The sequence below is a fragment of the Zingiber officinale genome, unplaced genomic scaffold, assembly GCF_018446385.1.
Source record: "Zingiber officinale cultivar Zhangliang unplaced genomic scaffold, Zo_v1.1 ctg51, whole genome shotgun sequence".
NCBI classification, from domain to species: Eukaryota; Viridiplantae; Streptophyta; class Magnoliopsida; order Zingiberales; family Zingiberaceae; genus Zingiber; species Zingiber officinale.
The window spans coordinates 189,117-203,878 of NW_024589951.1; the positions used below are offsets into that span (position 1 = coordinate 189,117).

The 14,762-nt window shown below is 44.2% G+C and overlaps 1 protein-coding gene across 1 annotated transcript; it reads right to left on the bottom strand.

Moving 5' to 3' along the window:
• Positions 1-12,629: 12,629 nt before the first annotated feature.
• On the bottom strand, positions 12,630-14,756 carry LOC122037479 (60S ribosomal protein L13a-4-like). The gene is made up of 4 exons (XM_042596977.1): positions 14,523-14,756; positions 14,295-14,411; positions 14,127-14,214; positions 12,630-12,920 (listed from the first exon to the last, which is right to left on the bottom strand). Exons 1-4 carry the CDS (start codon positions 14,735-14,737, stop codon positions 12,777-12,779), a joined length of 564 nt encoding a protein of 187 aa, XP_042452911.1. The 5' UTR covers positions 14,738-14,756; the 3' UTR covers positions 12,630-12,776.
• Positions 14,757-14,762: the final 6 nt, after the last annotated feature.

Genomic DNA, 14,762 nt, shown 5'->3' on the forward strand with positions numbered 1-14,762 from the left:
TGTTAGAGGACCAGAAAATTTCCATTTTACTACATTAATTGTCCAAAAATTACAATTCCTCCTCAGAATTGCCAAACCATCAAAATTTATTTATTTATTTATATATATATATATATATATATTTTGGAATTATGGTGGTGCCTCTTTTATATTTTAATCAAAACCCTTATATATGGATAAGGTTGTCTTTAAATATAATACTCGACAGTAATTACAGCGTGATTTCAAGATGTTAATTATATTTATATTATAACAGCAGCTGTTATAATATTATAATTATTATAACATAAATTTATCTTATTTAATAATATTTATATTATAATTATTATTGTAATTATAAACTATAACTATTCCAACAAAATAGGAGGTCCTTTTGATTTTTATCTAATTTATTTTGTTTGGATTGGGAATCATGGGTTGTGTGTAAAATATGTAAAAGTAAAGGGGCAAAGTGAATAGTTCTGGTTTAAACAACTGGAGGAGTGGTCCAAGTCGCAATCGTGTTATGCGTTTCTCTCTGCCGTCCGATGCATCCGTCAAATGAACTCCGGTCGTTGGATGAGATGCTTTGCCCACCTCGCTAAGGAACACCTCCGTTAAGCAACACGCTAAAAATGGAGAAGAATTAAATGTTCCTGCGTCGGCATTTACGAAGCAGAATTAGAGGGGAAGGAACAAACGACTTGATTCCCGAGATGACGACACGTGCTTGGAGATCAGATCGAACGGGCCATATGTCCCCGTCAACCGAACCGAACCAAGTTGGGCTCGGGCCGTAATGGAACAATCACTGGTGGACCCCACGTATCTTCTTTTAATGCTAAAATGGTATCTTCTTTTAATGCTAAAATGAACTAGCTGTCGAAATCATTTCTGTACATAAATTTAAGGCTAATTTGAGTTTTGAAATTTAATTTTATCAGACTCTTAATTTTAATTTATTTGATTAATTAAAATTATTATATTTTAACATATATTTAATTATTTACGAACTTATTTATTAATTTTAATAATTATCATTCGCAGCCTTTATTTATAAAAAATTACAATTAAGTAAATATTTAAATTAGGATTAAAATGACATAAATTTGTGGCACCTCATGTTCAAGCCAAATGAGTGTCCTATTTAACATCAACGGTTCAAAATATTCACGGTGTGAAAATAATATATTAGATTCTACGATGTATATGTTATGGTAGTAAAAGATGGAATCCGTCATTCCAATGGCTTCACACGGTTGGTCATGACTATCTATGAGGAGGTAAATGGGGAAGCTGTAGTTGGCCAATACAGAGAAATCTACAGTGTACATGCACGATAGGATAATATTCGTTTAAAATATAATAAGTATAATGGAATCCTCATCTACACAATCACTTTTATACATTATATTGATCCTGTCTAAAAATAGGAAGGTGGAAATCTGGAGATATGATTATTTCATTGATTGAATGTAGACCGTGTCCCACTCTGTAAAACAAGTAATATCAGTATCGAGTCAGGGAAAGGGTCCCCGGTGTTGGCCCTCTGACACTCAAGTCAATCACTGAAACTGTAGAGGAAAGCGAAGCAACAGTAATACAAGCGCAAACAGTAAATAACGCGTACCTCCGTCGATGCTTGGACCCCCCTTTATATAGAGTCCTGGTGAGTGACGTGCACACTCCTCGAGGTATGAACATGTTCTCCAATGTGTCCTATGACAGGACTTGTCAGGAAAGTACCTTTAACGTCATACCTTAACAAAGCATGCATATCCCTTACAAGACAGTAAAAGCTTCTGCCGTACGATCCACTTATTGACCATACCTAGTGTCAGCGATACTACTTACAAAAGGATGTCGAGAGATATAACAATGGTCTCGCTGCTTGGTCGAGCGAGATAGACGCTTGGTCGGGACTCCTCCGCTCTGTCGGCCTTATCTGCTCTTCCTTGCGATGACTGGGTGTAGTACCTTGTCCCTCCCGATCGGACATGCTCTTCGGTCTTCTAAGTGTCCTGCCATTCTGCACTGAGTGGTTGGCTATCTTACCGTATTATCCCGAGCTGGACGGGTGGTCAGCTCGGACAAGTCTCTTGCTGATCAGACACTGATTGCCATGACCAGCCTTACTAAGGTCCTCCGCTCGGCCACCGTAGGCGAGCCTTTTGATACTCTGGTATTGACCACCTTGACTTTGACCTCCACCTCAGCAGTTGACTCGTGCTGTGCAGGCCCCCCTTTATCATTTACCGCATTACAAGGCTCCCCCTCAAGTCTAGTCGAAGGAGGTTGCAAGTCTGACTAACGGAACCAGTAGAGTCTTTGGTGGTTTCCTCGTCCAATCGGACCATATATGTTCTCAGGTTTCTGATCGGAACAAATGTATATGTCATTCAACTTTATTTCATTGGTTGGGTTTGTAGCTGTCGCTCGGATCATACCGCCTAAGGCAAATGGTGCATTGATCATTCAGCTGTGTGATAACCCACTCTCTATGCTGATCGAGACGATGGGTGACAACACAGAGCGAAATTTCTCCTTTCCCTGCGCTCCCTCGGATAAGCGTCCTTTCATAGTAGCTGACGTCATCCAAATTTCTTAAAGACCATATAAATCTCTGATCATTATGGCCGAATACGTAGCCATGCCTTTTAATTAAGTTTCATTAATGTCTTTCGATAGTTGAACGCCACGTGTCCAACTTTTTGCCGCTTCATGTTTGACGTGACAGACGAATATCAGCTAGTGATGTGATAAGCGCCTTTTCAAATTCTACGGTCGGATCTTCTCCTAGTTTTTCAAAACCTTGGATCGGACGACTCAGGACAATCGACCGTGAGGCTTATAAACCTTACTTTGCGTCGTTGTCGTCTTCATTCCTTGTGCTTTCGTCTTCGAGCCTTCTCTACGACGCTTCATCTCTTCTTCTTCTCCGGTGATCATTTTTTGTAAGCTTCTTTGCTCTTTCCTTATCCGAATCCGTTCGTTACTCCTTCTTGAATCCTTTATTTTCGATGGCTAGTTCTTCGCAACCCCCCGTCCACGTCCCTGTGCTCTGGTATACTTCCACCGAGTCCAGGTCCGATGCGGACGACATTGAAAAGCTGAAATCCACTTACCACTTCCCACCTAATTACCAAGTTGTCATTCCATCTGCTTATAACCGACCACACGCACCACTAGCGGGTTTTCTGTATTTTTTTAAGGATCAGTTTACCGCTAGCCTTCAACTCCACATTCATCCCTTCTTTTCTGGTATTTGTAAATATTACCATATGTCCCTTAATCAGCTAGTGTCGAACTCCTTTAAATTGTTGTGCAGGGTTGTAGTTTTATTCCGCTTACATGACATTCTCTTGACTCCTCGACTCTTCTATTATTTTTATTACCCTAAATTGTCCGAGTCGGGGACCTTCTTGTTTCAAGCTCGAGTGGGCTTGGTCTTTTTTGATAAAATATCATCTTCTAATAAGCATTTGAGGGAACATTACTTCTTTCTTCATTTTCCCGAGTGGCCAGACTTCCCGACCGACTGGCAGATGGAAATGATGAATCCCCCATCACTCAGGAAATACAGAAGCCAATCGGACTTTCTCTAGGCAGCTTTCAATTTGTCCGGTTAGAAGTATCATATTTACCGGTTGCTGTTGAAGGGCATCCTTTACCTATTTGGCTTGAGCCTGATCCACACGCGTCTTCCGTCCAGGCTAGGTATGCCATTTCTTTTCTTCGTCTTTGAATCTAATTGATTTTGTCTTCTTTTTTTTTTACAGCTTGCATCATATTAAGGGTGCGTCTGGCCGGTAAGAGCAAACTCGCTGACATGAAAATTAATGCGACAACTGTGATCGAACTGAAGAGTCGAGGCCTACAGCCGGTCGACTCCCATAACGATCTGCTCAACGACACCGAAGGAACGCAAGCATCGGTCAGTGAGGGTGGAAAACTCAGACTGTGGTTAGTGATGCAGCGACCACTACAGCGGACCTTCCTCCCGAACGGCCTCGATGCTGCCGATTGTGGTGGCTTCTGAATCGGCCACTTCCAGCGAACCCCTGCAACGACACAAGAGACGCCACACGAAATCGTCCTCCGGCTCTATCACTTCCACTCTGCAGACTCCAGCCCAAGTCGGTTCATGACCATCTTTCGAGGGGGTGTGACATCCACGCCTGCTCTTCCCGAGCAAGGAGCCGCAGTGCTCCACACTTCACTGTCATCCGATCGAACACCATCGTTGTCCGCACTACTGCTGGGGGCAATTTGTGCACCACCGGCTCCTTCTTGCCACCCCAATCCTTGCCGACGACCCAAGTGGCCCACATCCGACTAGCCCCAATGCCCCAATCTACGGGCAGAGCTACCTCGGACCCCTCTGATCCGAGCGACCAGAGATAAATAATCGTAATTATCCATTTGTCGACTGATGAGTGGCGATGTCCAGACGACGTTGTGTCCTGTACCATCAAACACCAAATACGGATCCAAAGGTTGCTCGCGCAAATATGGGTCGATACTTTGGCCCATGTGACAGTCATTTCTCCAGGGGAGCTCGCGAGAAGTCATACTCAGATGTCCACTGAGATATGTACGTTGTCTTTGTACTTACTTCTTTTTATCCGCTCGACCCTACTATTTCCCTATTTTTGCAGTACTAGGTCGAGAGTCTGGCTATGTGCTAGAGGCTTGCCTTTTTGGAATATGAAGTCCAGCAGTTGTGCACTCTAAGTGGCCAGTCAACGACTTCTGAGGCACGCTTAGAGCAGCTGACTACTGAGGCGGCTCAACTAAAGACTGATTTGCAAAAGAGCTCCGACTTGTTGGAGGTAGAGAGGGGCAAGAGCACCAAGAAGGCTTCTCAACTGGCGCAGCTCAATAAGCAGGTCAACACCTTTGAGTCGAAGATCCATTCAGACAAGACCAGGAAGCTTCGAGCCATTGAGGACCTAGAGGTCAAGAACAAAGAGGCTCAGATCCTGACTCAAAACCTGAATGAGGCAGAGGTAGCTCTGAATGCCGAGTGGGAGAGTCGATCGGCTAAGCAAGCAGCAGCGTAAGAACGGCTGACTGCTAAGGATGCCAGCTGGCTTCTATGAAGGTTGAGCTGGAGGTCTCCCGAACGGCTTTGGAAGTTTATCAAGGCCCTGAATCTAGTCGATTCAAGATTCTGAAACAAGATTACCTCCGCTCGAACCCTTTCAATGACCGGCTCACCAACTGGGCGCTCCACCTCTTCAACCTCGCCATTGATGGGATGCTCGATCAGCTGAAGGGCGGCAATTATATCCCAATCGCATTGACTAACAAGGTCATCAATCGGGACAAGTTAACTGAGTCGTTGCCTGATAATGTGTTGGATTACTTCGAGTGAACCTGCCCCCTGCGAAGCTCGACTCCTTTTGTACTATTCCTCGCAAACTTGTAAAAAATTTATATATTTTAATGCATGATCGCTCGTTCGACGTATCTTTGTTTATTTGATTCTGTATTTCATCATGTATCGTTGTTCGCCGTTTCTTTACTTTGTTGGTTGTCACATGTATTCATGCATGCCTCGTCGCTCGGCTCGAGTAGGACTACGAACCACTTATTGTTTTGCGAAAAATTTCGAAGTATGGTTCTCTGTCTTCTCGATTGTTAATGTAACTAGTCGCTGGGATGCCCGACCAATTACTTCAACGTTGTCGAACGACCTTATTTTATTGAAATCTATTGCTTCTTGGAGCAGTATATTTCCTGCTAGCCTTATTCTCGGCTTATATAATCGTCGATCGACTGCACTTGTCATAGACCGGGGTTTAAAGTCGCCGCTCGACTTATTAACGAAGACAAGAGTTTAAAGTCATCGCTCAACTGTTGATGGAAGATTGGGGTTTATAGTCGCCGCTTGAATGTTGACGAAGACCAGGATTTAAAGTCGTCGCTCAACTATTGACGAAGACCAGGGTTTAAAGTTGTCGTTCGACTATTGATTGGCGTAGACAAGGGTTTATAATCGTCGCTCGACTATTGATGAAGACTAGGGTTTAAAGTCGTCGTTCAACTGTTGACAAAGACCGGAGTTTAAAGTCGCTGCTTGACTGTTGACGATGACCGGAGTTTAAAGTCGTCGCTCGACTTTTAACTTGGTCGGTCGACACAAGAGTTTGGAACACTTGGGATTTTTATTCATTCTCTTCCTGTATCCATAAGACATACACTTATACAAGTACATCTAGATTTATTCACACACCTCTCACTCGACCCTATAAGGTTGGAGATGGTTTGTGCTCCAAGACCACTGGAGTTGCCTCCTATTCTCGTCCTGCAGGTAGTAGACTCCCGAGCGAAGCTTTTGCAAGACCTTGTAAGGTCTTGCCCATGGGGCTTCGAGTTTAGTGATGTCACCGACCGACTTTATTCTTTTCTACACTAGATCGCCGAGCTGGAAGGATCACAAAGTCACCTTCAAGTTGTAATTTTGCTTCATTCGTAGCCTGTACGCCATGAGCCAGATGACAACCTTATCCCAAGCTTCACCTACTAAATCAAGCTCCATGAGTCTCCGCTCAGCGTTCCCCTCATTGTAGAGTTGCACCTAGTCGAATTCTACTCCGACTTCCACGGGGATCACCGCTTCACCGCCTTATATCAACTGGAATAGTGTGACGCCGGTCACCTCTTTTGGTGTCGTACGAAGAGCCCATAGTACACTGGGGGAGTTCATTAACCTTGCCTCCTGTGTAGTCGAGCCGAGCCCGTAAACCTCTAAGGATCTTCCAGTTGGTGACTTCAGCCTGACCATTGCTCTGGGGGTAGGCTATCGAGGTAAAGGCTTGCTGAATGTCATAGCATTCGCACTACTCCCTGAGTCTCCGTTCGGCAAACTACCTCTCGTTGTTCGAAACGAGCCGACGAGGGATGCCGAATCAGCATAAGATGTTCTACTAGATAAACTTGATGATCGTCTGTTCGATTATCTTTGCTAACGGCTCAACCTCCACCCATTTTGAAAAATAATCCACCTCGACAAGTAAGAATTTTTGCTAACCGATCTCCATTGGAAATGGTCCAACGATGTCTATGTCACATTGGTCGAATGGGTAAGACACCGTGGATGTCTTCATCTCCTCGGTCGGTCGGTGCGAGATGTTATGATATTTTGGCACGATAGACAGGTAGCTACTATCCGAGTGGCATCATCTTGAAGCGTGTGCCAGAAATATCCGATGAGGAGGATCTTTCGGGCCAACCATCGACCACTCAGATGACTTCCGCAAGAGCTTTGGTGCATTTCCTGAAGAATGTATTCTGCGTCCTTCGGTTCAACACACTTGAGCAGGGGCCTGAAGAAGACTCTTTTATACAACTGATCCCCCGATCAGGGTGAACCGTCCGATCCTCTTTTTCAGTAAGCGGGATTCCTCCTGATCGACAAGTGTGATGCCTGATCGAATGAATTCTATTAATGATGTCCTCCAGTCGCTCAAGAAAGTTATTCTTTCCATCCTGTCGATATGCGCCACCAATGAGATTTGTTCGATCGACTGCTCTATCATGATGGACAACAATGAACTGGCTAACTTAGCCAATTCATCCATAGCCTGATTTTCTGACCGGGGAATCTTTTGGATCACCACCTCTTGAAAACTGGCTTTCAACTTCTCAAAAGTTTCTACATATAACCTGAGTCGGAAGCTACTTATTTTGAACGTCCCTAATAGCTGCTGAGCGGCTAACTGAGAGTCTGAGTGGATGAGGACTTTTGTAGCTTCGACATGCTGGGTTTCCTGTAAGCCGACTATCAAGACTTCATATTCATTCTCATTATTCATTGCCCAATAATCCAACCGAACGGACAGCTGCACCCTGTCCACCTGTGGCGAAATCAAAAGAATGTTGATCCCGCTACCTTGCTGAGTGAATGAGCCATCCACATATATCTTCCACGTTGCGTCTGGCTCGGTGTTCTGGACCTCGGTAGCGAAATCAGCTAAGGTCTGTGCCTTGATTACCGTTTGGAGTTGATACTATATGTCGAATTCGCTCAGCTTGGTTGCCCATTTGATCAGTCGCCCCCCGACACTTCTGGGTTGAGAAGGACCCTTCTCAAGGCACTGTTGGTCATCACGATGATGGGATGCGAAAGAAAGGATGGAGTCTCCGAGCGGTAAGCATTAGTGCGTATGCCAACTTTACAAGACAAGTGTAGCGGGATTCTGCATCTTTTAATATATTGCTTAAAAAATACAAGTTGTTGCCCATGATCGTTCTGCCTTACCAATGCCAAGCCAATCGAATACTCTATGAATGACAAGTAGATCCAGAGTAGCTTGCCAGTGCTCGGCTTGGCCAGTACAGGCAAGGAATTAAGATATCCTTGAGCTCTTCTTGTGTCTTGCCGCACTGCATCCCATTGAAATTTTAATGCTCCACGCAACACCTTGAAGAACGGATGATTTCGGTCGGATCACTTGGAGATGAACCTTAACAATACAGGGATCTGCCCGGTCAGTCGTTGGACCTCCTTCAAATTACAGGACGGGGGCATGTCCTATAGCACCTTCACCTTGCTCGGATTCGCCTCGATGCCCCGTTCGGTGACGATGTATCCGAGGAAGTGACCACTCTTTGTGCCGAACAGGCACTTGTTTGAGTTCAACTTTATTCCGTAGGTCCTCAAGGTTCGGCAAGTTTCCTTGATGTATGCATAAAGGTCAACAACTCAGAGAGATTTTATTAATATGTCATCGACATATACCTCCATGTTGCGACCGATTTGCCGTCGAAACACCTTGTTCATTAGCCTCTCGTAGGTGGCACCGACGTTCTTCAATCCGAACAGCATGACATTGTAACAATAGGTTCCGTCGACCATTATGAAGCTGACCTTATCTTGATCATCTCTGGTGAGCGACACTTGGTGGTATCCTTGGTACGTGTCGAGCATGCAGATCGGCTCGTAGTCCACCGTAGAATCCACCATCTGATCTATCCTGCATCTTATTCAGATCGCGAAAGTCGATGCAAACCTGCCACTTGTTGCCCAGCTTGGACACCAGCTCGACATTGGCCAGGCAACTCGGAAATTGGACTTCACGAATGTGGCTGGCCTCCAGTAATTTTTCTATCTCTGCCGGATGATCTGGTTTTGCTCCTCGCTGAATCCCCTTTTCTTCTGCTTCACAAGCTGAGCATTTAGTCGGACATGGAGTTCGTGCTGAGCCACGCTCGGCGAAATGCTGGGGAGCTCATGCATCGACCAGGCGAACATATCATGGTTTCACCTAAGGCAAGCAACTAACTCTGTCTTCTTCTCACTTTCTAAGTCGGCAGCAATAAATGTAGTTACGTCCGGCCGACTGGGTAGATCTGAACCTCCTCCTTTTCTTCATAGACCAACGAAGGAAGTTCCTCCCTAATAGCATTCACCTCCAAGCACGGGTTCTTCCGAGCGGCTCTTGCTTCAGACTTGACTATCTCAACGTAGCATCGTCGAGCGATCAACTGGTCGCCTTTGACTTTGCCCACCTCGTTGTCCACTGGAAACTTAATTTTCTGGCAGAAGGTGAACACCATCGCTTGGAACACGTTGAGGGTCGGTCGGCCCAGTATGATGTTGTAGGCAGACGACGCATCCACCACAATGAAGTTCGTGGTCCTGGTCCTTTTGAGCGGCTCCTCTCCGAGCGAAATGGCCAGCTGTGCTTGACCGATCGTAACACTTCGTTGCCTGTGAAGTCGTAGAGTGGGGTCATCATTGGTTGAAACTCACTCCGGTCGATTTGCAGCTGGTTGAATGCATTCTTGAATATAATATTCACCGAGCTCCCTGTATCAACAAAGGTTCGATGAATAGTATAATTAGCGATTACCGGTCGGATGATTAAGGTATCGTCATGAGAGATCTCCACTTCCTCTAAGTCTCGGGGGCTAAAGCTTATTTCAGATTCTTCGACCTTCTCCTTGCTGCACCCTATAGTATGGATCTCCAGTCGCCGAGCGTGCCATTTCCTCGCCCGGTTAGAATCACCGTCGATCAACCCACCAGCAATCATTCCAATTTCTCCCCGAGCGGCGTTGATCCTATTTTCTTCCTCCTGAGTCTAGTGTCTATTCCACTCAGCAGAAGCTCGAGGGGTGACTCGTGTTGTTCCTTCGCTGGGGTTGATGATGGCACCGCTCAGACGCACCTCTCTCTTCCTCCTTCCAGCCGATCGATCGACGTCTGTGATGCCGATCGGGGTGATGGTGACTTTCAACGATATCCTCGTGGAGTCGGTCTGCTTGCAATTGGAGTTAGATCATAGCAGTCGCGCGTGTTGTATGTCGTCGATTGATGAAAGGAGCAGAATAGTGGTGTCCATGTCTTGCCTTTCGCAACCTTTGGGTGACCGGTTGTTACATGTTGCACTGCATGTGTCCTTGGCTCCTGGTGTTGCTGGGCTACTCCCGATCGAGGCCCCTTTGGGGGTTGATGGCTACTCGATGGTCGCCGCTCGGGCACTGCTATGGGCTCGGCAGGCGCCTCCTTTCTTCTGGCCACTCGGGCTTCCTCCACATTTAAGTATTCCGTGGCCTCCTGAGCAGGTGGTCGAAATCTCTCGGCAGTTTCCAGATGAATGATCGGAAGAACTCCCCTTCGGTGAGGCCTTGGGCGAAGGTGTTCACCAATACCTCTGAGCAGACCGATGAAATATCCATGGCCATTTTTTTGAAGCACTGTATGTAAGCCTTCTATGCTTTCCTGGGCCCTTGCTTCAATGATAACAAATTGACCCCCGATCCTTGTTCGTTCGGCCCTTGGTGCCTTCCCTTTTCGCACGTCCCAAACGGGTGCGTCATCCGAGGAAGACCCCCGGTCCTTGTTCGTTCGGCCTTGCTCCTCTGATGGAGTCCAGAACAACGCTCGATGAAAGAGGACCTCGCATTAGGTGCCTCTCCATATGTGTCGGTCGACTTCTTGTGGTGTCCCCGAGCTGATGCATGCTCCGCTCGGTCTCCATATCTTGCTTGATGCCCTACCGTTGATGTCGCGGGCTCATGCACTTAGCGCTCGGTCAACGTTTGTTGTTGTTATTGCTCCACTATCCTTGCCGCTCGAGCTTGTATAAGCATATCGTGCCCCTCCTTTATCAGTGCCACTGTGGTGAGTCGTCCAACGTCTTCCATCTTCTCGTTTTGGATGCAGGCTACGTTCCCACAGACAACGCCAAAATGATCCTGTCTGAAAATGGGAATGTGGAAAGCTAGAGATATGGCTGCTTCGTTGATTGGATATAGATCGTGTCCCGCTCTGCAAAACAAGCAACGTTAGTGCAGAGCCAGGGATGGGGTCCCCGGCGTTGGTCCTCCGACGCTCAAGTTAGTCACTGGAGCTGTAGAGGAAAGATGAGCAACAGTAAGGTAAGCGCAAACAAAGAATAACACGTACCTTTGTCGTTGCTTGGACCCCTCTTTATATAGAGCCCTGGTGGACGATGTGCATGCTCCTCAAGGCGTGAACACGTTTTTTAATGTGTCGTATGAAAGGATTTGTCAGGAAAGTGCTTCTGACATCATACCTTAACAGAGCATGCATATCCTTGACAAGACAGTAAAAGCTTCTGTCATACGATCCGCCTGTTGACCATACCTCGTATCAGCGACACTATCTCCCAAAAGGATGTCGAGAGATATAACAATAGTCCTGCTGCTTGGCCGAGCGAGGTAGCAACTCGACCGGGACTCCTCCGCTCTATCGGCCTCAACTGCTCTTCCTTACGATGACTGGGTGTAGTAGCTTGTCTTTCTCGATCGGACAAACTCTTCGATCTCCTCAACGTCCTGTCTTTCCACATTGAGTGTCTAACTATCTTATCGTATTATCCTGAGCTGGACCGATGGTCAGCTCGAACAAGTCTCTTGCCAATCAGACACTGATTGCCCCGATTAGCCTTACTAAGGTCCTCCGCTCAACCACCGTAGACGAGTCTTTTGACATCCTGACATGACCACTTTAACTTTGATCTCTACCTTGATAATTGACCCGTACCAGATGACCCTCTTTTATCTCCGCATCAATTATAAAAACTAACGATTAAATTTTATACAGTAGTTACATGCTAAGTTTTACGTCGCTGATTGTAATCAAATAATATTAATTTAAAATATAATACGTATTAAAAAATAACAACCAATTTCTTCCCATTGCGGAAAGTAGAAACTAACAATTAGTTTATACACCACATAAAAACTAACAACTAATTTCTATGTAAAAACTATATAACTTTTACAAGACCGAGTGTCCCAATAATACAAAAGTATTTTAGATAATTCCCAATAATGCAAAAGTATTATAGATAATTCAAATCATACGAGACACCCATTTGAGTTTAATTAAAAATGAAATGACAAACTGATAAAAAATACAAATGATGAACGCACATTTTTGCACTTTAAACTTACGATCGTATACCAACTCAAAGCTCTCAATAATGTGGAATCCCAAAAAATAGTCAGACAATATTGAATCTAGTAAAGCTATTTCTACAATTCAAATCAGTGAATATAAAATCATAGGATAATAATTTTACTGTAACTTGAGCTCCATAATTTTTTAATAATTAATATGCATAAAATAAGAGTAAAAGAAACCAATTTGGTTCTTGTGCAAATTCAAGACAGACTAGGAATCACAGTGATACTATTAATGAAATTTCAAAAACAACACTGTCAAAGTTAAGGAAGCACACTGAAGGGCAAAAGATGGTAAAAGAGAGCTACTAGTTATCAGACTGGATAGATCTTAAAGTGAAGATGCACAGTACATCTCAGTACTTCAATGGAGAAAGGATGTCGAGCTGAGAACCAAGCTCCTCATCGGTTGTCTTCTCCGCCTTGGCACGGAGCTTCTGAAGCTGCTTCCGCCTCTCGTAGGACACCTTGGCCCTTTCCTTCCTCTTCTCCTCCAATTCCTGTAAAGAAATGTTAAATTTTGTCTGATAACTGAAAATTCTTGTTTCCAAGTTTTAGAAAACAAAATAGCCATTAGAAATTTAAAATTACTGTTTACATTTACTCCAACATTGAAATCTCGAGTTAATTAAAAAAGCTTACAAATTTAGAAGAGTGTGTTGCTATTAATTTAAACTAAGCATTTTGAATTAATTGGTGTGTCTAGGCCAGCCAAAGCCTAGAAGATGCTAAGTGTTAATAAGAGTTGTAGCCATCATTCGACTACACATACAGTCAATTAGAGGTAATTCTAGGCTATGAATTGAACTTTTCATTATAATTAAAACATCAAACTTTAAGGGGAAAGAATGCTATATATATACCGTAGTTTAATCACAAAGTTATGAACTAATAAAGACAGTGTGAGCTAATATTAGCCTCAAGCATTTTGAATTCATTCATCTATGTGGCTCTTTTTTTTCCATCTTCTATATTTCAATAGCAAGAAATCATCATGATGAATGCTATTCTCTAAAACATTAAAATTCCAAATCAACCTGTCTCATTAACCTTGAGATTTAATGAAGCATAAACAAATGTTGCATAAATATTTCGCGAAACAAGAAATTGAGACAAGATTATTGTCAAACAAAAAGAAAGCATTGGGCCAGAATAAATAAATAGGTTTCAAATTATGATAGACAGGCTATGCCATGATTTAGCCAAAGATGTAACATAAAATTTCAAACCTTTAAAGATGGAACTTCAGATTGCATCTGAGTTATCATGCATGTTAGAAGAACCAAATTCCTAACTACCGATGTAGCAAATGAAAGATTTCAACTTCTTGAACCTACTCATCTATAACATAAGAAATTTTAGGTAATATGGTTCTCAAGAAAACCCTAACTAAATAATAAATAAATTAAGTAATATAAGAAATAAAGTGCAAGGGATGGGGGGAGACCAAAGAAAACCCTAACCTATGTAATAAAAAATTAATTGATTTGGTTATTACTAGTGATGTAATCTAGGATAGAGTTGAATAAAACACAGCATTCATGCATCTGATTCTAAATAATTGGAGAATAGATGGTTTGGCAATGATGATTATGGAGCTATTGACCCTAAATGAGCAGCAGGACGATATTCAGAAATTTGGTAAAATATATGTAATAGTTCAGTTATGGATGTAATACAAATGTTAAAGACGGAGAATTCCCTACCTTAATAGTGTCGTAGTGATTCCATCCAACCTCAGATGAGAGATGACCAAGCAAGCAGTACCTATGCCCAGGCCGAAGCCTCAATACCCTAAGAACAAAATCAACCATATAATCAGCAAGACGTGTCATTTTATAAATATTGACAGATATTGTAGACAAAGTGCTTACTTGAGGGCGTCTGGAACAACCTTCCTCTTCGTCTTGTCGTATGGTGGCGGCACCCCCTCATATGCCTTGAGCCTTGCCAGTGCTGCAGCCCCGCGCTTGGTCTTGTGAGGAATCATCCTTAAAAATAAGAATAAAAAACATAACTTCATGCAGATCTCCTAAATCCCCAACCCGATTAACAAAAAAAAAGTAGCAAGAGCAATATGCGAAGTGAAAGCGATCAATTACCCACGGATGGTGCGCCAAAGGATCTTGGATGGGGCGCGGAAGTGGATGGGACCGTGGGATGGCTTGGTGTTCATGCGCTTGCGGAGAAAGCGGAGGTACTTCATCTTCTGGCGCACCAGACCGCCGGAGAGGCAGATCTCCTCGCAGCGAACGACGACGACACGCTGCCCGTTGAGCAGCTCCTTCGCCAGGATCGACGCAAGCCGCCCCAGCATGTGGTGGCGGGCGTCGACCACCACC

What these genes read in the sequence shown, in the direction of transcription:
- LOC122037479 (XM_042596977.1), bottom strand. Translation starts at nt 14,737, where the DNA reads ATGCTGGGGCGGCTTGCGTCGATCCTGGCGAAGGAGCTGCTCAACGGG. An exon ending in CTTTGGCGCACCATCCGTGG is followed by an intron (nt 14,412 to 14,522) that starts GTAATTGATCGC and finishes CTTATTTTTAAG; the next exon opens with GATGATTCCTCACAAGACCA. An exon ending in ATCACTACGACACTATTAAG is followed by an intron (nt 12,921 to 14,126) that starts GTAGGGAATTCT and finishes ATTTCTTTACAG; the next exon opens with GAATTGGAGGAGAAGAGGAA.